This window comes from Falco peregrinus, chromosome 9 (assembly GCF_023634155.1).
Source record: "Falco peregrinus isolate bFalPer1 chromosome 9, bFalPer1.pri, whole genome shotgun sequence".
In the NCBI taxonomy this organism is placed as follows: domain Eukaryota; kingdom Metazoa; phylum Chordata; class Aves; order Falconiformes; family Falconidae; genus Falco; species Falco peregrinus.
This window is the reverse complement of record NC_073729.1, coordinates 9,298,744-9,325,580: the sequence shown is the minus strand read 5'-3', so window position 1 is coordinate 9,325,580 and position 26,837 is coordinate 9,298,744. Positions and strand designations below refer to the sequence as shown.

At 41.8% G+C, this 26,837-nt stretch overlaps 1 protein-coding gene across 13 annotated transcripts in view; it reads left to right on the top strand.

The window, feature by feature from the left end:
- Positions 1-1,146: 1,146 nt before the first annotated feature.
- Positions 1,147-26,837, top strand: part of DENND5A (DENN domain containing 5A) — a 70,870-nt gene continuing 45,179 nt past the window's right edge. For 8 of the 13 annotated variants that reach the window (XM_055813638.1, XM_055813637.1, XM_055813636.1 and 5 more), the window contains exons 1-4: positions 1,149-1,395; positions 21,292-21,363; positions 21,962-22,071; positions 22,863-23,523. In XM_055813638.1, the coding sequence (XP_055669613.1) occupies positions 1,293-1,395; positions 21,292-21,363; positions 21,962-22,071; positions 22,863-23,523 (946 nt within the window). In that variant the 5' untranslated portion in view covers positions 1,149-1,292. Of the gene's footprint in view, positions 1,396-21,291; positions 21,364-21,961; positions 22,072-22,862; positions 23,524-26,837 lie in introns of all 13 variants that reach the window. The other 5 variants (XM_055813639.1, XM_055813641.1, XM_055813631.1 and 2 more) reach the window with 3 other exon arrangements.

Below are 26,837 nucleotides of genomic sequence, written 5' to 3'. Positions count from 1 at the left end.
AGTCTTGCATGTGCTGCTCTCTCTCGTGCATGCAAAGTACTCTGTGTGTCCTGGCAATGTAATCTCCAATATGTGAAGTTTCACATGCCTGATAGCGTGTTGAGTTAATTAGTGTCTGATGAATTCAGTATTATGGATGCAGCCTTCACTACTTGGGCAGTTCTAGGTAACAATCCTAAAAGACTGAAAAGTTTGAATTTCTCCTAAGCCCTGCAAGATAGGGAAGAGTTCTGATGTGAAAGCCATAAATAGAGAACTGAGTGAGAAGGGGAACTGCTTGCAGACCTGATTTTGATTTTAGTCTAATGCAGCTGTCCCAGCTCTCTCTATGGTCAGGGGGAAGATGCTCCCTGCTCAGGGCACGGGTGTGTTACAGTCCCTCCACAGCCCCAGTGGGTTTCAGTCACTCCTGTTTCTTCCCAGGGTTTTTTCGCTTTCCACGCTGGGCCGGGGGGACAGGCAGATTTTGCTCAGCTGTGCAAGCCCGGCTGCCAACAGAGCTGTCTGTGACGTTCATTCAAATAGGAAAAAAAACCCCAACAACCTAAACCCACATATCCCAAAGGCACATCCCCTGCACCCAGCCTCTCTCCCCGGACCCGGGCCGTTCAGGGGGCGGCTGCTGCGGGCCGTGACAGCCGGGGCAGCAGCCGTCAGGGAGCGGGGTGAGCAGCTGTCGGTGCCGGGCCGAAATGCAGATGTGCTTTTAAAGCACCACCACCACCGCTAAACCGCGTTTCGAGCGGGTAGCCGCTGGCAGAGCCTTGTCCACTGTTAACCGCGGGGGGGCGGGGGCAGAGCCTCTCCCTGGCTGAGGAGAGCCTCTGAGGGGAAGCCCTCAGCCCCCGACCCCCGCAGCTCAGGCCGGAGCTGTAGCTGCGGGCCCCTGGCCAGGAGGCGCGGAGCAGAGCCGCTGTCCTGCGGCGCTCTGACCGTGTCCCCTCACGGCTGCCCGCCCGCCGCAGCGTCCCCTCAGAGGCGGCCACCAGCCTGACCGCGGCGTGCCGGGCCGCCCGCTCTGCGCGCGCAGCGCCCCCCGCCCCGCGCCCGAGCAGCAGCAGCAGCACGTCATCCCCCGGGCCCAGCGCGCAGGCGCAGCATTGCGGTTCCCTGCCCGGGCCGCCCCCCCCGCAGGAACAGCTGGGGGCTGTACCCACAATGCCGTGCGGCGCTGCCCACTCCGCTCCATCATGGAGGCGGCCGGCGCAGCTGGCGCAGCTGGCGCAGCCCCGCCGCCCGCCGCCGCCCGGCCCCGCACCCCCTGAGCCCCGCGCACCCCCTCGGGCTCCAGCATGAGCGGCGGCGGCGGCTCCTCGGCACCCGGCCGCTTCGCCGACTACTTCGTCATCTGTGGGCTGGACACCGAGACCGGGCTGGAGCCGGACGAGCTCTCCGGTGAGTGGCAGGGGGGCGGCGGCCGCTCACGGGCGGCGGGGGGGGCGGCGGGGGGGGCCGCTCTGCGGGTGGGTCAGGCCTTGCCGCCTCCCGGCGCGGTGGCTGCGGGGCGGCTGAGGGAGCCCCCGCCCCGCGCTGTGCGGCTGCCCCGGCGCTTGCCGCGCTGAGGTGCCCGGCGGCGCCGAGGTGCCCGGCCGCGCCGGTGTGCGCTGGTGCGCCGAGCTCCTCAGGAGCCCCAGGGAGCTGCCCCTTCCCCGCGGGCGGCCTTTGCGAGGCACGGGGGGGCGGCGGGGTTACCTGGCGGCGGCTGTGCCCCGGCAGCGCCCCGCGGGCCCGGCTGCGCTCGCCAGCTCTGCCCGGGCTCTCGGACGCTCGAACTGCGCCGGGTCCGAGCGAGTCGGGTGGCGGAGAGACAGCGAGGGCTCTTCGCTTGTCCTGTGTGGAGTTGTGTTGTAGCACAGCACAAGAACTTTCTTCCGGCGGTATCTGAAAAGAAATCAGGCTGAGAAGTAATTACTCTGTTAGATGAGGACGTTCACACTGCCTACATAGCTCAGTCGGATTGATCTGTCCTGCCACGCTGTGTCAAACCCGGGTTTTTAAGATTAAAATTCTGTTCTTTGCTTTAGCAGCACCTTTTTTCAGCTTTAGTTTCACCGTACTGGCTTCAGTTAAATTAGATTGCTGTTAGCATCTCTCTTTGGAAAGATAGAGGAATACACTGGTGAAGACCTGACCTAACATCAGTACCTGTTTTGTGTATTTGAGCTCAGAACTTGACCAATGATACATTCCTTCCTTTTCGTTTTTTTTTTTTCTTTCCTTTTTTCCCCAGTTAGCTGGCTTTTATAAGATGTTATGAGGGTTTTTTCACACCACTATTTAAACACGCACACACCCCCACCCAAATAAACACTTGTTTCTTGTGGAGTGAAATTTGTGTTACTAGAACTGACTTCTTACTTTGAACTCTCCTCAGCTTTGGCTATGATGGAAACTTCTCAGCTTCAAACAGGATTTCTCATCTGTGCCTCATGCTAAGCAGTACCTTATTATGTTTGTCTAATGTTAAAATAACTGTAGGCGACAATTTGAGGCTTGAAGAGTGAACACAGCATAATGGTCTGCTCTATAACAGCACTTTACAGCACCAATTTAATTTAGGAAATCCAAGAGAACAAAATGTAATACAATTTCTTTGAAGGATATGTGAGGTTCCATGAATTTTTCTTGATTAAATCACAAGTGAACAGAATTTCTAGATTAAAAAAGGTTCCTGATGTTAATTTTGTTATTTTTCATTTACTATGTATCTATTTGTGTAACATAGTGCAAGGCACACTCAGTAATACTCCCTGATCTTGATAGGAACATGAATAACTCTCCTCACATAATTGAATTTTAAACCAGCAGTGTATTACTTTGAGCTAGCTATCTAATAGTAAACTGGAAGACATCAGTGCCTTTTCTTAAATGTTCTGTCTGAGTGTACAGGTCTGAAAGCTGGATTATGATATTCTTTCTGTATTTGCTTCCCCGGTCAAGGACTACGCCTATAGTATGTAAAACTGTAGCGTGCAGTGTCTTGGGACTCTGCTGCTCCACCATGATACTGTGTAATGGTGTTGCTTGTGACAAGGTGCAGGGTTTAAGGGAGAAGAGGTTTTAGTATTTATTGGGGAGACTGATTTTTGCATGATTTGAGGAAAGGGTTTCAAAAAAAGAAGAGGGAAACAAGGGGGAGGAAGATAAATTTATGATAACATCGCAATATATGAGCTAGTTGGAATTCCGGTGCATTTTCTTGAGTTTGTTGTGCTATTAATAATGCATGATAGTGTGACTGATAATGCTTTCAAATTATGTCTTAGGTTATAGCCTTCTCCAGTGTCCACTGATATAAATGGAAAGGGCCTCTGTTGATTTCAGTGGCTTTTGGAAAAAGCTTTGAAACACTTTGTACTTCCTGGAAGGCTTTCTTGTTTGAATGAAAGGGTTATTGTGCGCTGGTTTCCCCCCCCCCCTCCTTCTTAATTCTGTGCTGAAAAACAGATTCTGAATCCTTGTACTGTTGAAACAATTTGCTTCATAAGTGTCCATTGTTGGAAGAGAGGTGCTGGCACTTCAGCTGGTGGGTGCAGGGGTGGGGAGCGGGATGCTTCCCCAGCACGGTGAAGCCGAGCACGGCAGGTCTCTCCAGGGCTTTCCTGCATCAGAGCTGCCGGAGCTGAGCGTGGCATGATGTCATTGCTACCCCACCGCCGCAGGGAACTGGCGGTTGCTGCCAGGGCCTCCAGGGATGTTGCCGGCAGACTTTGTTCTCACCAAGCTAATGAAACTGTGTATTACAGGTATTCAACCTTAATATTGATGATGCAGCGTTTTCTGCAGACTTGTAAATGAAGCATAAGATCATGAATTGATGCTTGGTCTAGTTACTTTGCTGGAAGAGACACCTCTGATAGCCTTTTTCCTTTGTATGTGGGAAGCTTACTAAATAGCACAGCTGTAACACTTTTTCCTCAAAAAGTTCCCAGACTGATGAAAAATGCACAGTATATGTATATGCATATGTTTTCTTTTAATATAGTGATAAATACTGTATTTAGGACTTTGTAGTTAGCATGGGTTAAAGACAGTGTGTTCTTGATCACTAGGGCTTTTTTTATCCCCAAATTAAAGTGATCTGGTTATCTGGACATCCTTTCTTAGTTTGATAATTGTGTTCCCACTGGGAGTTCTGTTAAAGCAGATAGAAAAAATTTACTAGGTGGCAGTAAAACAAAACCAACACAAGAAATGTCAAAATGTTGCTGAACTGGACGAGAGAGGAGCTGAGGCACGTTTCCACATTTCCAGATGGGTGTGCTAGAAGTGGTGACAGAAATCTCTTAAGTATACTGCAAAGGTCTCTTGCAGATACATTCCCTTCGCAGAGGAAACTACAGAATGGTTGAGGTTGGAAGGGACCTCTGGAGCTGAAGCAGGCTCACCTAGGGCCAGTTGCCCAGGACGGTGTCCAGATGATTGCTCGGTATCTCCAAGGATGGTGTCTACCCAACCTCTTGGGGCAACCTATGCCAGTGCATGGTCACTCTCACAGTAAAAACAGTGTTTCCTGATGTTCAGATGGAACCTCCTGTGTTTCGGTTTGTGCCCATTGCCCCTGGTCCTGTCACGGGGCACCACTGAAAAGAGCCTGCCTCCATCCTCTTTGTGTTGTCTCTTCAGCTATTTATGTCCATTGATAAGATTCCCCCCAAGCCTTCTCTTCTGCAGGCTAAAGAGTCCCAGCTGTCTCAGCCTTTCCTCATGTGAATGATGCTCCAGACCGTTGAGCATCTTCATGGCCCTTTGCTGGACTCATCTGTCTTGTACTAAGGAGTGCAGAACTGGGCACAGCACCCCAGGTGTAACCTCACCGGCGCTAGGCAGAGGGGCAGGATCGCCTTCCTTGACCTGCTGGCAACGCTTCAACTAACGCAGCCCAAGATACCATTTGCCTTCTTAGGGACAAGGGTGTGTTGCTGGCTCATGGTCAGCTTGGTGTCCACCAGGAAATCATGAAATGTGTCAACTACTGAAAATCTTCTGTCTGCAATATAACTCCTTGTAATGCTGCAACATTATGAGAGGATTTCTTAATTTAGGTTGTATGACTGTACCCTGGAAAGGTAATGAGAATGAAGTCGTGCCTATCTCATCCTTCAGCTGGAGTCCCTTATCTGTTGGGTGAGTTAGGTGTGATCTGAACGATGGTGGAAATACTTGTACTATATGGAACTATTGGAGTTTTTGTTCTGCACTCTTTTTCACTAAAGACTTTGCTTTCTTTTCCTCCTTCGTGGTGTCTTAGTCTTTAAGGATCACTTGTTGATGGAGTTTGTTACAGAGTGGCAAAACAAAGGATCAACTTGCCTTTGCATTTCATTATGGGTAATTGTATGCTGGGAGTTATTGTTACAAAATATGAAACTCACCCAGATACCTGGACACCATATTCTAATCTAAGGTTCTATATTACATATGCCTTAGGAGTCTTGCATGTCATATCATAAAGATGGTAATAGTTATTTCAGAAATAACAGTGTTATAAAAGAGATACAGTATTAAAAAAAAAAAAGGAAGAAAATGCTTATAATCTATGAAGAAAAGATTGATGCTTTAATATTAAGATTGTGTTTTTTAAAAAAATCTTAATCTGGAAGACTAGGGCTACTGACTTGTCTGTCACCAGTATTTCTTTCTGCCTTTCTGCCCAGTCTGAGCTTGTCTTTTAAGGTTTGGTCCAAAAATTAGTTTACTTGGGTAGACGGACTTGTGTGCCTTTTGCCAGGGTCCTTATCACGGTGCTTTGAGTTGTCCATCTGATCATGAGCTTCATCCTTAAAGAAGGATGAAAATTAGTTGGAGTCCATCCGTATGTCCAGGAAATATCCTTCTTGTAGGCACCCTTCATGTGCCTTTTCAGAATCCATATTAGATCTCCTTTCACTCTAGTATATGATGATGTGATAGCATTTTCATTCTTCATCTCTCATACCTTCTTTTCTATTTAATGGTGTTGAGGCAAGAACTGTGTGTGTAGATGATGTAGCATGACAGGACTGATTCCGAGTAAGGCATCTGTATGCTGGGACAGTAGCCACTTTATTAGTGCCAGTGTGTGAAATTCTAAATTGGTACCTGGTGTACAGTACTCATGTAGCTCCACTCAAAATTAAACTGACAAACTGATATTAGAGCATTTCTCCTCACCAGTAAAATAGAAATGTTGTCTAACCTCATCTCTCTGTAATTGAAGGGTCATTATTTTTCTATTTTGTTGGCTTCAGACTTAAAATGACAGCTTATCTTCATATGTTTCCTGTTGGTAGGGTTTATTTTAACAGTATTCCGTATCAACATAAGCTTTCAAAAAATATGGGTGTGATGAAATGATTGAAGGCATTTATCAAATACAGAAACCAATAAATTGCTTAGTATTTCAGAGTCAGGGTGGTAGTTTCCTCTGTAGTAGTCCATGTAGTAATGCCGATATCGACACCTATGTTGGTTTCCAAGTTCAACAGACCTAAATAGTTGCAGGCTTTTATTTGCCCCAAAGGTATTTGTAAAGGGTAGATAAAGGGAAAGAGGAGAAAGAAGAAGAGGTAGCTTAATTTAAATTATCAGATATAATTTTCTGTCTGACATTTGACCTGTTTTGTATTTTCCTCTTTTGAGCATTTTTATATTGGAATTAAGACACGGCATTTTGGGTTGGAGCCAGCTGTGGTTCTTGCAGTGAAGCTCCTCTGCAGTACTGTTTATTCCTTGGGTAAATAGCTTGTGAGTAAATCCCTCCATCTTTGCTATGGTAGTGGCACCATCGCTTGCTGCAGAAGTGAATTGCGTTGGTGGGAACCATTGCTTGATTTTTTTTTTTTCCAAAGGCTGAAGTGTTGTGTGAGTTTGAGGTTTTGTTTTTGGTGGTTTTTTTCCCCCCTCTTCCTCTCTTTGTCCATAATGTGGATGGTATTGGTGCAGGCTTCCCACAGTTCCCGAATGGTGTGCCGCTTCCCTTGGGGATTCGTTCTGAGACTGAAAGGGAGATTTTTCAGTTTCTCTGCTTCTCTGAGATTGCTAACCAAGGTGTTGGCTCGGTGGGGGGCCTCTCCCGTAGCACCGAGGCTTGGACCACACACTGTTTTCACACAGGTCACTGTGGATGGGCAGTAGATGGCAACAACTTTTGGCTGGACTTACACTGGCACATGTGAAACATTATAATCCGGATAATAGTTTATTCCGCTTCTCCCTACCCCCCTCTATCTTTTCCCAAGAAGCTGGAGCTGTTTGCTGTGTTTGAGTGCCAAAAAGATCTTTTGTCTCTTTGGGAACCGAGGCAGACGTGCTAGGGTAGCTGATATGTAGAATAAAGAATGGGAGAGCTGATGTAAGAGGGAAGCAGCTGTACTTTGCTGAACTACGTTTGAAGCCACAGTTTATTAGATGATGTTTCTGTAACGCCAATCTTGTGATTACTGTATTTGTATTTTAGGTTAAATTGAGCTGTGCGCTGTGCAGAATCATGCCCTCAAACCCCCTAGAACTCTTCATTCTTCCACGCTTCAGTGTTCGGTTACAAATTCAGCTTATTTGGAAGGCTCTTGGGTAAGATGTGGGGGAGGAGAAAGGTTATAGGTTCTTGATTTGAATGTAGGCTAAAGATGCTGAAACAGCGCCTAAGGAATTAAGAGTTTACAAGTCTGACTTCTGAAGCTTTTTGAAAAAGCCATAGGAATTCCACCTTATTAAAGCAAGGCATACAAAGATGGGTTGATTTGGCTTTTTGTTCCTTCGGGTTTTTTGTGTTGTTTCTTTACAGTTTCTTTTGCCAGTGAGGAACTACACAAAGAGAACATCTTAAATGGATTCTATGGGAAATACTGCTGTATACAAATAATAAAACACTTTTTTTTTATTAAATCTTCCAATTATGGATCCTGTAGTTACAAAATACTACAATTGTTTTTATCTGCCTTTTGAAATTAGTGATGTCCTGCTTGAGTGTTCTTGGTAATGACTTCTCATACTTATCTTTTGAATTCCCTCTAACCTGCAGGGCTCATGTAGCAGAAATAATGCACATGAAGTGACAATGTCAGAAGCAATTACTTAGTGATGGATGTTGCGCAGTAATTATTCTCTCTGAATTTCTTGACAACCCTTTCAGATTTGTGGTTGGTAGTCAGGTTTGCAGTGAATTGGAATGTTAACCTGTGGGAGACTTAAAATATTACTGCACAGAGGAGTTATCAAGCATTCCAGCACAATCTGATAAATGATGAAGTATTTCCTTGGAGTGCTTCTGTGCAAGGCATATTGCTGAATCTGTCCAGGAAAATGCCACTTTGTTTATTGTTCGATGGTCCAGAGACCTTTGTTTCAAACCTTGTAGAAGTGCAGCATATCGCCTTTTCTATTTTTTTTTTTTTGTTTGTTTTTTACTGGTTGTATGATCAGCCACAGTAGGTACAATGTGTACCTCTGTACTGAGTCTTTTACATGCTGATATTGAAGCATCTTGAAAAAGGAACTTTATTGCATTTCATGGATAAGTGATCTGCGGACAGGTAACATGGCAGTCACAAGCAACCTCTTCATTTTCAGATATAGCAACATTTCACTGTCTGAGGAAAACCAGTTTGGTTTTACAGAAACAGATATTCTTTCAGCATGACTTCAGGTGAGTTTGGAAAAGTTTTTTTGCACTTGTAGTTGCTGCTGCTTGTGGCTACAGTTGAACTCTCTTACAGAAATGCGTGGTGAGAGGTCTCAAGGTTGCTGCAATGTAATGATCTGTGCATTGCTTCCATTCTCTACAAGCGTAAATTTTTATGAGCTGTTATACTGTTTGCGTGTAATATTCATCCTTAACTTGCTACTTTCAGCAAGCTCCCTTACCAATTGGCGTTTCCTGATTTTGCTCCTCAAGCCCAGCACTGTCCTACTGAACTGTCACCAGAATTGCATTGTGGAAGAGATAAGTCCCTTAAGTTAACAAGGTCAGTACCAGCTCTGACCAGTGTAAGACTGTCATGTCCCTTTCTGGGTTTTTTTTGTGTGTGGTCTGGGAGCTTGGAATGTGAAATCACACATTCAAAAGTTTTGCTGTGAAGGCTGGTAAAATTTCTATTTGTCAGTATCTCAATCATTTCTGAGAATGAGTCAGGCAGAGATTTTACGGCAGCCCCGGCCAATCTAACTGTAGGTTCTGTGGAACCACATCTCCCTTTTCCTGTCCTCACTGCAGTTGTGTGCTCCTGCCTCCTTCCCTTGCACAAGCACTAGCTAGTCCTGCTGGGTGTGGTTCAGTGTAGCAGGTTCCAGGGAACACCAGGCGTTGGTGTGAGGAAGGAGGTGGGTAGTGCCTGGCCATTGAACAAATTGGCACAGGTGCCCTGAAGCACAGCCCCATTGGGGGCCGTTTTCGAAAAGTTTTTTAGGCTGAAATCCGTGTGGATGGTCTGCAGAGCACTGACCTGACCTCTAAGGGGTTTGTGATGCAGAGGGTGCGAGTTACTTAGGGCTCTGTGAGGCTGCTTTAGTGCTGCAAGGTCATTGCAGGCGGTGGGCGTTGCAGAAGTGTCCCAGTGTTCACACCACCCCTGGAAGTGTGCTCGGGATCCGTGAAGTAACCTTCACAGCACAGAGGTCTGCACGTGTCTGTGTTAGTGGCCATGAGAATGGCTGCCATTTCACAGGTGAGGCCTTAAAAAGAGGAAATCTCATCTTGGAAAATGAAGGAATGTGGACATGTCCACAGAATGAGGTGTACTGAGTGTTCTTTGAATAATTCATTGCATGAATAGTCCTGAGTCTATATGTGTGGGTGGCAGTGTGTGATCTGGGAAGTACTTGTGTGGTGTGTATGTGTGTGGATATTTGTTTTTTTCAATTTGTGTGTCTTTTCTTCCCTTTTCTTCATATAAAGTCTTCCACAGGTAAAACGATGTGTAACATAATGTTTTGTTTTCCTCAGGCTGGACCAGGGAAGGGATTTAAGTCATGATGACCTTGGTTCTGTGGAACCACAAGCCATCGTCTTTGTTCATGACTTGGAACAAAGGGGTGGTATGTAGTTACAGGTGGTTAACTTGGGCCAGTGACTTGTGTTTTCAGCACTGAACAAAAGTACTGGACTTTGCTCTTCCTGTTCTAATCAGATTTTTGTATTGAAAACATTATTGAAAATGTGAATCGTGCCTAGTGAAGAAGAAAGGTAAGCTTGACGTGGTACATGTAAAAGGAAGAAAACTCAAGTGGTTGGTGAGATGATAAGGAAGGATATAGTCAGAGCTAAGACAAACTTTGGAGTTTTGTCATTTGCTGACAGTCTGATCAATGGATACCTGATTAATTTTCTGGTGTTAGAAGTCACTTCTATTTTAAAAAAAAGGAAAAAGATGACTTTGTTACAGAGCGGTTTTTGGGGAGGGTGTTTGGGCAGTCCTTATTAAGGCAGGTTACTGCAAAACCCAGGTTTCAAAGGTTAGATAACAAGATGGAACATACTACACAGGACCCCTGTACTGAGATGGCTGTCTAGCAAAACTTTTTGCTGACCTCTGTATGTCATTGGAACCTGCCTGAAAGTCTTCATGTGCATTTTAAAATATGCCTTTCTTTAATGCAAAACCTCAGTGGTATCCCAGAAGAATAGAAATACTTAAAGGACTGGACAGATGCTTCAATAACATTTGGTCCTTGTGCTTTTACAGATGTGTTTCCATCCGTCCTCAGAGCTGGAGGGCAATGGGAGCACAACAAGTAAGGACATTTAAATGGATGGGACATGTCACAGTAAAAGGAGATCCACAGGGGTTCCAGGAGGGTTGCCTGAGATGGTCTGTGCTTCTGTTTGCTCGGGCTTTCTGTCTCACAGAGTTTGGCAGTCTTAGAGGGGCATGAGGAAACAGCTGATTTCTATATTAAATATACTTAAAATGTGCTTGTCTTCTCTTCTGTTTTATATTTCTAGTACACATGAAAGAGCTGTGTTCTATTCTGAAGTGAAGCCACCCTTTTCCTTTCTTGGTGTCTTCTGGTGCACATATTTCATATCTGTTGTGTAATGGGAGTGCCTGCCCCCCCCGCCCCAGAGAACACGCCAGTCATTGTAATTTTGAGTGCTGCTCCTGTTGTTTAGTTGGAAGCAGACCTAAATATCTTTCTGGAAGTCTTTTTTCTGTGGCTAGAACAGAAAAGTAGTTCAGTAAAACAATTCTGTTTTTAAGAACATTTCCTTTAAAATTTCTGCCGGGCAGTCTTGATTAAAATCCATGGAGTACATCTGCCTTCCCGTGTTACGTGCAAAATGTTGTTTGTTGTTTTGTTTTTTTTTTAAAAAAAAAAAGTGGGGGATTTAGGATGCTTTTAAAGATGCAAGCTGAGGAATTTCTTTGGGATTTTCCTGTTTGTTTTTTAAAAAGCTGCTGTGGATTCTTGATGGTTTCTTCTGTCACTTCCCTGTCCCAGCTCTTCCCGCCCTCCTTGAGACAGTACCAGAAAAACAGAAACAAAAGCTTTTGGTTTCCTGACCTTACAATCACAGAATGCAGATGTCCTCAGCTGTTTTTCTGTGGTGCTTTAAATTTATTGTTGTAGCATTTGAAACTGTTCCAGAGTATGTGTGGCAATATATTCTGTTATCAACTCGATGAATGCTGGAACTTAAATGATGAGTGGACATATATTAACTCCTCTAAATTTTCCTTTGCTGTAGAGGGTTTGGAAGAATTTATGCTATCAAAGCACTGGGTGATGAAGAGATTATTTGTATCCAATGGAGTTCACACTACACATCCAGTAATGAGATGAACTCTAGTTTTTTATTTCAGTTCACAGTGAGGTTCTTGGTGTTGCAGTACTCGAAACATTACAGTTCTTGAATTCGGGAAAGCAAAAGAAAATGGGAAAACAGCAGGCTCTTTTACAGTTGATGGATTAGGGTTAACTTACCTCTTTGTCCTCACCTTTTTGGTGACTGCAGTAGAAGAATTGTACGTTTTGTCCATTCAACATTCAGGTGTATGTTGTATGCTGAAAGGAGAGTTTTCTCATGGGTTTAGGATGAGGGATTGTTACAAGCAAGTTTGGGTTTCCTAGATGACAAACAGGGGGGAAAAAAAATAAATTGGAGCCTTTCGTCACTCTGGTTATTTCTTTCCCCTTCTCTCTACTTCCTTTAAGGAAAGTCCTTCAGCTTTTACAGATGCAGGATGGCACTCCACCCAGCACACATTTCAGCTGCACTTAGGATGGATACCTAAGGAGAGGGCAGCGTGTCCCTAGTGCATGTTTGCACCTTTCCTTTAGCAAGGCAGACAGTGGACAGCCTTTGCCTTTGAGCTCTTTTGTCAGGGAAAGTGGAACACTAACTTGTGTAAAGACGTTTTTAGAGGAAGTCCCAGGTGTGAAAATCATGGATTGTGGGTCTGTTGCAAATCCAATGGAATGACAGCCCCCAGAGGCAGTGGTTGAAACCCCGGATTTATTGAAGGCAGTGAATGAAAACCCTCATTCCAGCTGCTTAAACAGCAGTGCTGCAGTAAAATGAAAGTGATCATGAAGATTTTCTCATATGGATAACCTGATCTGCTTTAAAAACTGGTAAAAGTCCCAGTTCCAGTAACAAACTTGTCCCACCACTTCAGCTTGTACTGTGCCAGGTGGATTTGCCAACAGGGGAAAGGGGGATAGAAGTGAAGGACAGAGGGTTTATGTGTTTCAGGATAAAAGGGAAGAATTCTTCTTTGTGTATATCCGAGGAGGAGGTTTGCTGGGGAAGGGAGCCTTCTCTAATGAGAAATACGTGCGGTTCTGGTTAAGGAGGAGGAACTGGAAGGAAGGAAACAAGTCATAATCTGAAGGCATTTGTCCATGGATGGAGTGGCTGTTTGCTTACAGATTTGGCAGCTGCACGTTTTCTTGAATCATGGTCTTTATTCCAAGAATTCTTGTTTAATGTCTTTCTTGCCTTAGCCTGCCAAACTTTGGATGTTTATTGCCTACATTGTAGAGGGTGGTTTTTTTGCAGTTATATATGGTTTAGTATTTGTTAAAGAAGGAATCAGAGAAACTTACTCTTTAGTTTTTAAAGTAAACTTTGGTTAATTGTTAGTATATGAATAGCTCTCTAGGTATGTATTGAACGGACTTTTCTTTAATATTAGAATATAGGGTTCTGAAAAATCAGAATGGTATTGCTCTCCAGAGGGCTAGGTCTGTGGGTTTTTTTTAGCTTCCCTCCTGTTGTCCGTTTTTTAAGGGCTAGAATGAATCAACAGATTGACATCTCATTTCACATCTAGTGTGGTACAGGCCATATAATTTAATTATTTGTTTGATTATCCCAGTTTTACTTTTAAGACTTGGAAATAGAGTATTTGACCATTTCCATTGGCTAGTGGAAACATGGCAAATCTTATTTTTAACAAAAATCTTTTACCTTTGCTGTTAAGATACTGATTCTTGGCTTGACTGTCTTTCCCTGCATGCATCTTTAAGCACCTGTTTTTGCTTTTACAATGTAACAATGTCAACTATTGGTCATCTGTCAGCTTGACTAATCAAGAAGTCCTCAATACAGAAGTGTACACACCACCTCTTCCCCCCAGTGCCCCCCTTCCCCCAAATTGCTTTCATTTGCTTTGTACTTTCACCCTTTCTACAGTGTGGATTCCAGAAGTGTGCACACTTTGTTTTGCCAGCCAACTATTTTTGTTTAAACTTGGACCATAAATTTTGGAGCTGGAGTAATTTTATGTTCGGTAAATATAATTATCTTAATATCTATAGCCTTATTGTGTGTGCTGAGAACGATTTCTGGCTGAAGTGGGAATCCTACTACTGTTTATGACATTAGCTGCTGGTTTTAGATTAACTTAATTCTAAACGTGTTGTGGACTGCTGACATTCTTGTATCTTTGGAAACAATTCAGACTTTTTTTTTTTTTTTTCCCCCTGTGTGTTAGGTCCTTTGACAGGTGTGCTATTGCAGTTACTCTGTTTTTATCCAAAACCCAAGAATGAGAGAGATTGTTTTCAAAATGTCCTATGATGTCTGTTTTCACCTAAGTATGATGGCTTTGTGCTTCATTCTATTATTTAAGTGAAAGCAGGATAGAATTAGTCTGTTCTTTGCGTAGTTTTTATAATTCTTGCACTATTCAGATCCCCTTGTTGACTGACGTCTGACTTGCAACCCGCACTTGGGAAAGTCTCAACTCTTTGGCTGTCATGGTCAGATCAATCTCAAGCCCCAACCCCCCCCGCGCCCCGCCACGCTAGCTGGGATGAATCCCACCGTTGCAAGATTCTTTGAAATGTGGTGTAGAAAGTGCAGAAGTAAAGGGTACGGTTATAGGGCTCTGTGGAGTCTTCTGAATCCTAAGTTCAGTTTTCCTGCATAGTACAGGAAAGCTGCCCTAAGTGTATGGCTCGTAGTTTCTGTTGCTGTTACAGACTCTCATTGTTCTTATTCATGTGTTTAATTACAGCAATATGCCTGTTGGAAGCTGTTTTATATTTGCTTCATTAAGACATTCATTTTAGCAGCAGCAGGAATTGCATGTACAACCTCTGTGTGGTGAGAGTGTCCTTGTGTGGAAAGTATGAAGTTAATGTTTTGGATGTCGTGTATATAATAACTGTACACCAAGACCAAATGAGTTGAATTAATAACAGGCTGTATCATAAGAATGTAAAGAAGCTGTGTGGCAGGGTGAAAGCAACAAACCATTTAGTTAGAATCAGTGTAGCTTTCTGGCTGTCTTTGTTTTGTAATTATTTTGAGCAGATCAGCGGACTTGATGAACAGACAAAGTGCCAGTATTGATGATTCTTTAAAATCAGTCTTGTGCAAGTGTTTAGTTCTTTCATCGGGCACTTTTTCTGGTAACTAGTGTAGCTTCTTCTGACTTGCTCTTTACTGTCATAGAGGGAAAACTGAGCTAGATTCTATCTCTGAAATAGCTGCTCAGAGACTTTTTTTCCAGCTATTGTGCAGCGAGAAGTTCCTGTACAGTTCTTAGTCTTGCCTAATTTTTAGAGTTGCACCACTGCAGTCACTTCCCAAAACCTAAAACTAAACAGTGAATTGACAGCATATACAAAAGACTGTATAAGTTTTTAAAAAGTTTTGTTTGCAAAGTATCCCTGGCAATTTTTTTGATCAAGTTTGCCCTTTCTAATTAAAGACAACTTAGGACACATGGTATTCCGCTGGACTAGATAGAACTTTATTACATGAATGGAAACTTTTCATGGCAGAGTGTGGGTTACAGAGAAGAATGATTGATTGATGTATTGAAGAGGAAAAAAATCTGGGGTTAGAAGCATACTTATAAAGAAACAAACTACTCGGCAGGGAAAACTGAATCATTGCAATCACGTAAAAGTGTTCTTGGGGATTTGTATTAGAAATTTGTAAGCAATCCATCTAGATATGTGTTGCTGATTTTGCTATAAGCTGCCTGAGAGGACGTATGTGATTAGCAGACATAGCTTGAATTCACAGTGTACGTGTTAAGAGTTTTCAGTACAGGTCTAGCTTATTTCATGACTACACATGAAGGTTTGACAGGAAATATGTTACTACTTAGCATAGTTACATGCAGCTAGTAATAGTGTTAGCAGCCATAAATTGCACACAAATGGTCGCGTTGTAAACAGAACTTCGCAAATGGCTTAGTCAAAAAAGGGAAAGGAATGGAGTGAGAGGTATGTCTCTGTGGTGGCAGGGTTTTAAGTCTGAATTTCCAGCCCTTTAAAAAGGTCATGTTGTCATCTTTTGTTGAGAATTCAAAATTTCATCTTTTTAACTTACAGTAAATCCACTCTCAGTTGAAACATAATTGTTTTATATATTGGGGGGAGTTCATAAATAATGGAAACTGCAGCTGTGCAACCTAACCAATGTTCTTATTACTGTGTTGGGAAGACTTTTTTTTTCTCTCTCTTTCTTTTCCTGAAGAAGAGCACGGAAGGCAGTAAATCAGGGAAGAGCTAAAATTAGACTTGCAGAATGCACTTTTTTAATTCCCCCTCAAAGCTGAGGAAAGCTTGGTATATAGGGTTTTGCAGGTTACTGAATCGAAGAACGCTTCAGTTTATTATGGTTTCTGTAACTTTTTTTCTCTTTGTATAATCTTGTAGAAAAGTGTTATCCATTGATATGGATGGTTTCACGCAGGTACTTCCAAAGCAGTGCTGTCCTGCACAGGTTGGAAACTCCATGTAGCATCTCTGAGTTCATAAGTCTTACACATCAGACCAAGACACAGACCCAACTGTCTTCTGCTCACAGGCTGAGCATAAGACAAATCATACAGGTGAGAGCAGGGAGGAGCATAAAGAAGAGAGCCAGAGAGGTTGCCAGGGTACGGTACAAACCTGTATTGGGATACAGCTGACATTCAGTAGGAGGTGATTCAGTAAGGTATCACTCAATAAAATGAGGTGTAGTTCCTAGCTCAAATGTAGGGTACTCGGAGTGCATGCATTAGCTGTTCTAATGTGCTTGTAATTAGGACATCCCACGTTACAGACATGTAGGCCAGCATCATTTAAGGTGGTATAACTAACCCTAGAGCTGGAAGTCTGTCAGGCCTTATGGTTCCATACACTGCAAATCGTATCAGATGTTTTTTAGAGGAGTGATGGGGGCTTCAAGGGGCTGGTTTTAACTACGTATTCCAGCTAAATGTAATGTCTTTCAGCTCTTTGGTCATCTTGAACAGGTTGGTATGTGTGCAATACAGTCCATTGAGTTCAGCTTACTGAAGAGGTGAGAGGGAGGGATTGGAGAATCCCCTGCCTCGTAGGTGCGATTTAATCCAGCCAGTACTGAGTGCACTTTGCTGCGGTGCAGGACTGCTGTGAGCTGAGCTCTGCCCACTGCAGAACGAGCTGGGCCAGGCTGGCGGTCCAGCATTGGGCATCCTGGACATCCCTCGGCTGGGAGGCTGCCTTGGAGCTTGTGCCCAGCTGGTGACTTCCCTTTTGATAAGCAGGCTTACTCTTAAGAACTTAAGTCTTTTATGCATGTCTTTTTAAATTACATGGTAACAAATAAGGGGAGAGTGATACGGGACTATAATGAGAGTGACTGCCTGCGTAGTGTAACAGGGGGAATAGCTTGCTTTTGCTACAGTTCAGATGGATAAAATAATTTCAAGTCACTGATTGCTGTAGCATCTTTGCTTCTCTTCCATCTTGTGGTGGAGTCTTAGAGGGTTGATTAAGTGTGTGAAAGAAGGGAGAGGAAGGAAAGGGCATTACTAAAGCCAGATGGTGGTTGCTGGTGTTGAAAAATCTATTACCCAGCATGGCAGGAGCCAGCAGGTGGGTGAGCTGGGCCTCAGGAGGAGCAGCAGCTGTAGGAGTCACTCAGTTACCCCTGTAAACTATGAAAACTCCACCATAGTCCCGTGTTCTGTTCAGTCTGTGCCTGTGGTTTACTCTCTGCTTCCCTCCTGTTTTGTGGGATCACTGTGAGCTGATTAAGCTGTTTGTGCAGACGTGGGCTAAACTGGATTAGTGAAACATTAATCTTTGTTAACCCCTTCTTCATTCCCTACTTATTTTTTAATCCAAGTTGTTTCACTGATCCTATTTCGAGTGGGATGCCACTGATAGTGTTTTTTTCCAATGAAAAAGAAATTTTGAGGTTCTCTGCTTCACTGTCATTCCTTTGCTGGGTGCAGCACCAGGTCTCATTCTGAACTGGTGCTTGTGGATTTGTACAGTGCCAAGTGAAATGATATTTCTCAATGTTTTCGTGATGTTATTTACATTACAAAATACAATGGGATTCTTACTGCTTTGAAGGTTTAATGTTGAGAAGCGTGTTGACCTGAAACTTCATGAAGTATTCCTGTTTTTTTTTCCTTTGTCCTGGAATTTTGTATGTTTATGGATTTTTTTATGTTGTATGACAGTTCCTGACAAATTACGTATATAGCAAATTATGTATATGTAGCAATTTGATTACTGTTTCTGCTTTAAATCCAAACTATTTGCAAGTTTGTAGCCTGTAGGGCAGTTTGCATCTTCATTTCTGTGGAACTTTTCCTATGCTGTGACAGACAGCTGAGTAATAATGGGTATGTAAGGATCATCAAACATTTTTGAAAGGCCTCCTTAGTCTTTAGCAGGTGATACTGTGTTCCATTAAAAAAAAAAAATAAATAAAAAGAGTCCCTTTTACCTGGAACTTGCACAAAAAAAATTATTTACAGAGAAATCATGTTTGAGGACTTCTTTAATTGTAATTTGGATCAGTAAGGAAAGTACTTTCTAGCCATCACTTCTGCTAGAGGAGAGGAACCTATGAAAAGCATGGTTTGACGGTAGCAGTTCTTTGATAATCATGAAGTGTGGAACTCTTACTCACTCTGAAACTGTGGGATACATCATATTTTTATCAATTTATCTTCTCTAACGTCTTCATCTTCTCAGTTCTAGAATAAAACTTTGCCCATTTTTGCTGTGGTTTGTCTCCTGTGTTTGTTAAACCTGCACTTGTCTTCAGTATTTTTATCAAAACCATTTTAGTTAGTGCTGAGTTAATCAGATGGCTCATTCACACGGACAGATTTTGAAACCATGAGTTATTTTTGACTGCTGGAGATTTGCTGCAGTTGGTATTTTGCTGGAGCAGGGCGTTTGTGTCTGAGGCTTCTGACTGATCATAAATTTAGAAATTTAGGGTTAATTGCTTTTTAGCTCTGGATAGAAGCAAATAACGTTTGTGGATTCTCCCCGTCCCTGGTCCCTGGTCTGTTGATGGCTACCCAGTGACACCCACTAGCTGCTTAGCGGGAGAACTGAAGGGGGAGCTTAGGCAATGGACTTGCTGGTGCTCGGGTTCTCATTAGTTGCAACAGCAAGAAAACAAGGTGGCCAACATCCTGGAGTTGCACAGATCACCTTTGTGTTCCTGGGTTGAACTTGCCAGACGTTGTTGGTGAGCTGTCACTTGAGATTCCCTGCCCTGTCAGTATCTTTGGCATCACTGGTCTGAAGGTCCACTGGTTTCCTTTGTTACAAGCGTGAAGGGTCTTAAAAAAAGAGATGGCTAAAGATGGAAGACTGTGCTGCTCTGAAAGATAAAATGAGCATCACTCTCATGTGGAAGTCAACACGATAAATATGATACCCAGAGCAGCATGGCTCTGGGAAAGAAGTGTAATATGGAGGCACTCCGGCAAGAGCAGTTGCTGTGCAGCAGCTGAATGGTTTGATGAATTACAGGAAGGAGTGTAAGTGTTGCCTTATGTTTCTGTCTGGATCAGTCTTGGTGGGTTTCCAGAAACCAATTTCTGTACTTTCATTAAATTATAGCAGACTTCAGGTCTAAAAAAATTTAAGTGTGTGTTGGAGAGAATATCTCTTGGGAGGAGATGGGGCAAGGCTTCTTAAAAAGTATAAGCATCCATTCAGTGGTGGTTTTGGTTTTTTTTAATCAGAAGGGAAGAGCAGCATCATGTATTCTGCAATATTAATCGTCTTAATGAAAAGGTCTTCAAGTCACAGTTGGTTTTGGTTTTTTTTTTCCAAAACATGTGTGACCTTGCACATAGGTGAACTCGATGATTGTGGTGTGTGGTTTCCAAGTTCATGAGAAAATTTAGCTTTCAGATATATTCTCCCTTATGTCTGTGGAAGAAAAAAGCACAACAGGAGCAAAACAGCTTAGTAAATGTCTGAGGTTTTTCCTCAGTTACCTAAAAGTTGACATTACATCATCTGCACAGATGTAAATATAGAAAATATTTATAAAAATAGGTATGTTAAATCTCCTGACTTATTTTTGAAACCTCTTTTACAGAGGACTGTCTTTACTTGAGTGTATGTTGGTGAACAGAGATGTGTCATTATGTCCTTTTTTCTTTCTCTTTCTGGGAGATTGGAAGTTTCTTTAAATACTTATTTTCATCTTTTAAGATTGTTTCTAGCTCTTGCAGAAATGCTGTTATGATTTCTGTCATTGATTCTGCTCATTCCCAAGATGGTTATATTTCAATGAAGTTGTGTTGGGTTTTTCCTAACTATCCCCCTCTCTATACGTGTTTCTTTAGATTTTCCCAAATATGCTTTTTATTCACTCTGAACAATGATATTGAACAAAGTAATAAACAATATAGCTGAGTGGTTTTGTATGAAAATCAGCTGACCTGTGATTTTTCAGACAAAGAGGAAAAAACCACAATCCCTCTCAGTTTCAGTGCTAAAACCCAGAGGATTAGCAAAATAGATGTGAATATTTTGGGTATTGAGACCTGTCCTAGGTCCTGATTCAGGGTAAGTTCCCTGTTTGAGGTAATATTTAAGACTTAGTTTAAACAAAGTCCAGAGTTATGTGACTTCTCAGCTGTCAAAGGACAAAGTTTTGTTTGGTGTAATGTGTTTGTTAGATTCTTTATTGTGTATAGGCGGTGTTGTAACTGTCTCTGTGTGTGGCTACTCTGTGGAAGTAAATACACAAAATGAAGATTCTGAGTTGGCTTAGAAATTGAACATTTTAAATATTACTGTAAAAGTACAGAACAAACCCAACCAATTCTGAAATCAATTTCTATTGCCATGTAATTGCTGCATGTAAGAAAACAAGTGAGGAGTTGAAGTGTGTTTTCTCTTTTGCAGGTGTTGCTGAAATAGTTCCATTTATTTAGAGCATATGATTTCATGCAGTTGTGCCTGATTGTTAGTGCAGCTGTCAACAGCTGCATGCTCATTTAACTAATTGCATTCTAGTAAGATAGCTAAGCTTATTTTAAGATACGTAGTTGTGTGCTTTTTTTTTTTTTAAAGCAACTACACATGCTCAGAAGACTTTCTGCAGAAAGTTCTGTGCTATCACAATGAACAATCATTGCTCTGGAGGAGATCTGAGAGCTTATAAACAAGACTGTACATGTACGGGATAGCATCTGTGAAAAATCGGACCGAGCCAGTTAAATTCATAGACTTCTAAAGGCCTTGAAATGGTCTTGTTTTGGGGGTTATTTTCTTCATCTGCTCTTCAGGAGTATTTTATAGTTTAACATGTAAACCTTTTCATTTCACCAGCAGGTAATTCCTACTGCTGCATCGGTATTCTGGTTGTGTATACAGGAACTATGAGCTTCTGTTACATACTGATCATCTCCTTCAAGAACTACGTACCTGAAATGAGAAATTTGTATAAAGTTGTGTATGTATAAAAAGCGTATTAGGAGAGTAGACTATTATGCATGCTAATTCTCTATAGAATACTTCTGTTATTTTACTGGTATGTGTTAGCTACGTAATTACAGACGACAGTATGAAATTTATAATGCAGTGTTGTTTTTATTTGTTATATAGCTTTATGCCAGTATATACAGGCCTCTAAAACCCGAGATGGTGCCAGCCGTTTCATTTCAAGTGCAACAGAAGGTAAAGGAAAAAGTGTGGGGAAAAAAAAAAGCACAATTCTTTGTTCATCTGATACCCTGTCTTCATGGGCATTTATGTGGTTCTTGATCTTTTGACTTTCTAGACTCTTTTCTTCACAGCTAACTTCTTGTAATAGACGGTGGATACTCTTTTTTTCCTAAGTCTGGAAGAAATTAAGTGATGCCACTTGTATTGTCTGTCTTAAACTTGCATTGTCTTTGCATCTTGTCTATTTGTGCTTTTCTTCAGTAACAAAATTCCACTGAAACTGATGCTTTAGCTATGCTTTAACAAGAATCTGAAATATCTGAATAGTAGTGTAGAGAATTGCTGTCATGACCACAGTCTCAAGGCAGCCACATTTAAAGAAAAGCACAGATACTTAACGATACAGAAATGTTACAATGCTAATCCTTGCTAATATCTGCTGTCTGATTATATGCTAACTAACTGTCTTGCGTTTTCTGTTTCTCTTACAAGGAGTATGTGCATAATTCACTTATCCTCACATCTACCTGCTGATATCCTGCTTTTTGGCCTTATTTGAGCCTAAAGAGAGAATGAAATATTTACTTCTGTATTTTTCATTCGCCTGCAGGGGAGAACTTTGAACAGACTCCATTAAGACGCACATTTAAATCCAAAGTTCTTGCTCGCTATCCTGAGAATGTTGAATGGAACCCTTTTGACCAGGATGCAGTGGGAATGGTCAGTATCACTTAATGGCACATGTTTTTAAGACAAAAGACTACCTTAACAATTGAAGGCATTCATCTATGTTTTCTTTGACAAAAATGTGGAGTCTATTATAGATTGGAAATAATAGTGGATTTCTCTAAATTGTGCAGGCTCAAAAGAACTTTTCATTTAATTGGGACTTTTTTAAAGGAAATTTAACTTAAAACTTCTAAGTGATTACTGCCTGGGAGAGTCTTTTTGTTCCTTTACAACTGTTTTGTTGCATTCTAGTGAAAGGTGTCCCTGCCCATGGCAGGGGGGTTGGAACTATATGATCTCTAAGGTCCTTTCCAACCCAAACTGTTCTATGATTCTAGAGAGTTGGTAGAGAAACAAAGTTAGTCTGCAATTAATGAATGTTGTTTGTGCATGACTTTTCTGCTTAATAGAATGTGGTGTAGTTTCTTAATTTAGATAATACATAGAACTGTTCTCTGTTAAGTTTCTGGGCTTGGTGACCAAAATACTTCCCTTCGTCTGAGTTTGAATTCTATTATTTTATTCCAGTTGAGGTTGGTAGCAAAATGGTTGTGGGTTTCAATAGAAACTGCATACAGCCATTTTAATATGTTCCTTTAGTTTTTCTGATTTAGATGCATATTACTTTCTTGTACAGAGGTGTTAACACTTAATGGAATTTAAAGTGAAATACGATGGCAATCTGTGGATTCTAAATCCTATTTTCACCAATGCTCCTGGAGGCAAGGGGAGAGAAAAGTGTGTATTAATTGGTATTATCTCCTCTCCCCCCTCTTTTGCAGCTGTGTATGCCTAAAGGGCTTGCTTTCAAGACACAAGCAGATTCCAGAGAACCTCAGTTCCACTCTTTTATTATTACTCGTGAAGATGGCTCACGGACATTTGGATTTTCTCTCACGTTTTTTGAGGAAGTTACTAGCAAACAGATCTGCAGTGCAATGCAGACGTTGTATCATATGCACAATGCTGAATATGACATTCTTCATACTCCACCCACAAACGACAAAGATAGCTGCAGCAGCACTGGAGACTGCAATGGCACTTCTGTTTCAAAGCTACAGCGTTTTAACTCCTATGACATCAGCAGAGACACACTCTATGTCTCAAAGTGCATTTGCTTGATTACTCCAATGTCTTTTATGAAAGCTTGTAAGAAAGTGCTAGAACAACTTCACCAAGCAGTGACTTCACCTCAGCCGCCACCTCTACCTTTAGAAAGCTACATCTACAATATTCTCTATGAGGTTCCTCTTCCTCCAGCAGGAAGGTCATTAAAATTTTCAGGTGTTTATGGACCAATTATCTGCCAGAGGCCAAGCACCAGTGAACTACCGTTATTTGATTTTCCAGTTAAAGAAGTTTTTGAATTGCTTGGAGTAGAAAATGTGGTTCAACTTTTTACCTGTGCCCTTTTGGAATTTCAGATACTGCTTTATTCACAGCGTGAGTACTTGGGTTTTGTTTTCTTACCTTGTAGTTGTACTGGCACAGGGTCTTTTCGTTTCTTGAATTTTAAAAAACACACAAACAACAGAACAGCTGCATTAAAGTGGCATTGGCATACTAATGCAGTCAGGCTGATTTATGTGCAGGTTTTGATGTCAAGAAAAGAACTGGAGTTGCAAAGAGAGCGTTGCATTGGCTCCTGGTTTTAGGCACCTAAACTTAAAACTTGGGCTTTTGCATAATCTCCTGTATTTGTGGACTGACTATCCCCTTTTATTGTTGTCTCTGGAAATGTGCTGTTGGGTAGGGTAGTGTGCCTTCTCCCATGTTCCTCTCCAGCTGCTTAGCTGAATTCCCTCCTACCTCTGCAAACTATCCATGCATTCTGAGAGGATACAGTTAGTTATATAGGGTTCCAAAGAAGAATTAATGATGCAAATATAATTTTCTCGTTGAGTACCCAAAGTCACATTTCAGTTGTTACTTTGAAATAAAATTATCTGAAAAAAGTTTTATTTAACTGAATTTAAATCCCAAATCTCTGTTAAGGCCTTGAAACAGTTATTGCTGAAGTCACGTGGATGAAGCTTGATTTGAAAGAGGATAGGCAGCAATTAAGCTGAAATAACATCTGTTTATCAAATAATAAGTAATATGGTGTCGGTATCACTTTTCTGCATTGAAATTTGTGAATACTGGGCTGCTTAATCTGCATCCTGTTTACAGCCTTTTGGTGCAGTTTGCTAATGTTCAGAATACTTTCAGAGCTCCTAGTGAGATAATAACAGAAGTTACTGCGTACTGCTGGTGTTGCCAACGACCAGGTTGAAGACTCTTCTAAAATGCTTTTGATACACATGTATTCTATTTTCATATTACTTGAAATGGGGGTGTGAAATACTTTGAAGTTCAAAAAGTCAGCTTTTTCTTCCTGTAATTTCTGTTTTTGTCTTTGCTGGGACGTTCTGTTTTCTTCTACATGGCAGTGAATTAGAAAATTGTTTTAGTAAAGTGATGGCTTGTGTTTCTTAAAAGGATATCAATAGGAAAATGGAACTTGTGACTGAGGTTCTGATTATTGATACTTACTGGTTTCCTTTTGTTTTGTTTTCGTTTTACGTCTGGGTTTGTTGTTTCTTTTCTTTTGTTCTGCTTTTAACTGGAAAATATTCCTAATACAGTCTGCTCTTTGTTCTGTATGGTTGACTAACTTTTTTTGCTGTTTAACAGGGAATGTTGAATGGAGATACAGCTAATGGTGCACTTTGTTCTAAGTGCACTCAGAAATTGGTTGAACTTTTGTAAGGGCTTTCTCAAATTCTTGCATATGTAGTAGTAGTGTGAGCTCTAGGTTGTCCTTCAGAATATAAATCTTAACTTTTAAAAATGTTTTTAGGTTTGTTAAATCTCTTGGTGCTCAAACCTGTAACAGTTGAGGTGGCTGGGATCGTTTCTCATTCTCCTAGATCATACGAGATTGCAATATTCGTTGGGTGGATTCAGATTTAGAACAGTACGTGTCAGGATCAGAGGGTTCGCTTGTAAGATTTAGTTTTAAAAAAACAAAACAACAAACAAACAAAGAAACGCCACCCCAAACCAACCAAAACTCTTGGACTTTGCTGCCAAATGAAATTCTTCCTGAAACTCTTTAGCATCTTAAGTTGCAGTCAGTCCTTGGAATAGGAGTAACTTCACTTGGCAGTGAATGTGTTTTGCTTTAAGATTCCTTTGACATGTTTCTGACTTTGTGCTTCTGGAAATTCTTCTTTTGTCCCACTATATTGGCACAGCCTTTAAGTGTAAGGCAGTGTAAGCCAAATGTAGGGAATGAATACCTCGATTTGATTGTCCTCTTGAGAGAGTTGTCTGTCGTGTGAAAAAGTGTTAGAGGAATGCAGGTGCCTGTAAGGCAGTGAAGAATCTGAAACTGCTCCTAGTGCTGAGCCAGTGCTGAGGAACTTCGGCAGAGAGACAGTGTTGCTGGAGGCCTTCAGTAGTGCCCTCACAGGTCATCCTGTGGGAGCTGGTTTGTATTCCTGCAATTTATGTTGTTCTTATATCTGTAAAATAGACTTACTCCTTATCTCTGTGGAGCACTTAGAGCTCTTCTGAAAAGGGCGCCCTGAATTTAGACAGCTGTGAAATCTGGTTGGAGATGATGATTTTCTAAACAGCTAAAAAAAATAAAAGAAGTGTGATGTGCCACTGCCACAGACTGTGATCTTAAACAGTTTCTGTTTTGACCAACTCTAATCTCATAGATAGGACATTTTTCTTCTTATGCCTCCAATGATTCAGGGAACTTGCTGCTTGGTGCAGGCATCTTTAATCACAGAAGTAAATGCAAACAGGAGGCACTTTGACCCACTGCTTGTACTAACCAGTTTGTTATTACTGCAGTTACAGGTTTGTTTTTTTTTTTTAAGTGAAAGGCCCAATTGAAGAAATGTATGTTTTCTCTGAGCTGTGCTCAGAAAAATTCGTTAAAAAATGTTTCTTTTACATCACGCTTTCTGCTATGAACAGCATGCCCAAAGCAATCCCTTTAGGGAAGGCTGTATTCTGATGGCTCAACTGCATTGCATGCTGCCCGTCCATACGGATTGCATATAAAATTTTGTGCCTTTCTGTTCACCTTCAGGATAACGAGAAGCTTAATCCTGGCAAGTAGCCCATCTTTCTGGTTTATCCATATGCTTTCTGAAGATGCCCTAACTTGTCTGTGGTAATGATCCACCACTGTAGGGGCGACTCTCTGCTCAAAGCAGCAATATGGGAGTTGCATGTGGAATGGAAATTACTTGACAAGCACAACAGTATTTCATTGTGAACTGTGAAGTAGGAAGATTAGAAGGAAAAAAATATTCCAGAGCGTGGTCATGTCATGTTTTAAATTTGGCCAAATCAGAGAATTTCTGTAGGCACTTGGTAGACTTCTTTCTGGTAGAATGGAGAGGTGGAATCACGGTTCTTACAGTGCCACCTTGTTCCCATCCTGCTCCTCTTGTTCCAGACCCAAGACCCCTCCATTCTTCTTTTTCCTGGATTTACTTGCCTTTTACAGATCAACAAAAATGTCTAGATAGACTAGATATAGATAAATAGTAGCATAAATAACTCTTCATACACACTTTAAAGGGTAAGGTATTTTACGTACAGTAATTGGTTAGGAGAACAAATTGGTGGTTTTCTGTGCTTTTCAGTAGCCATGTTAAAAAACAGTGGATTTTCTTTTCCTTGCATCATTAAGTACTTCCCAAACGAATACCGCACTAGTGGTATGTTGTTTTTTCCCTGCCAGTGCTCTT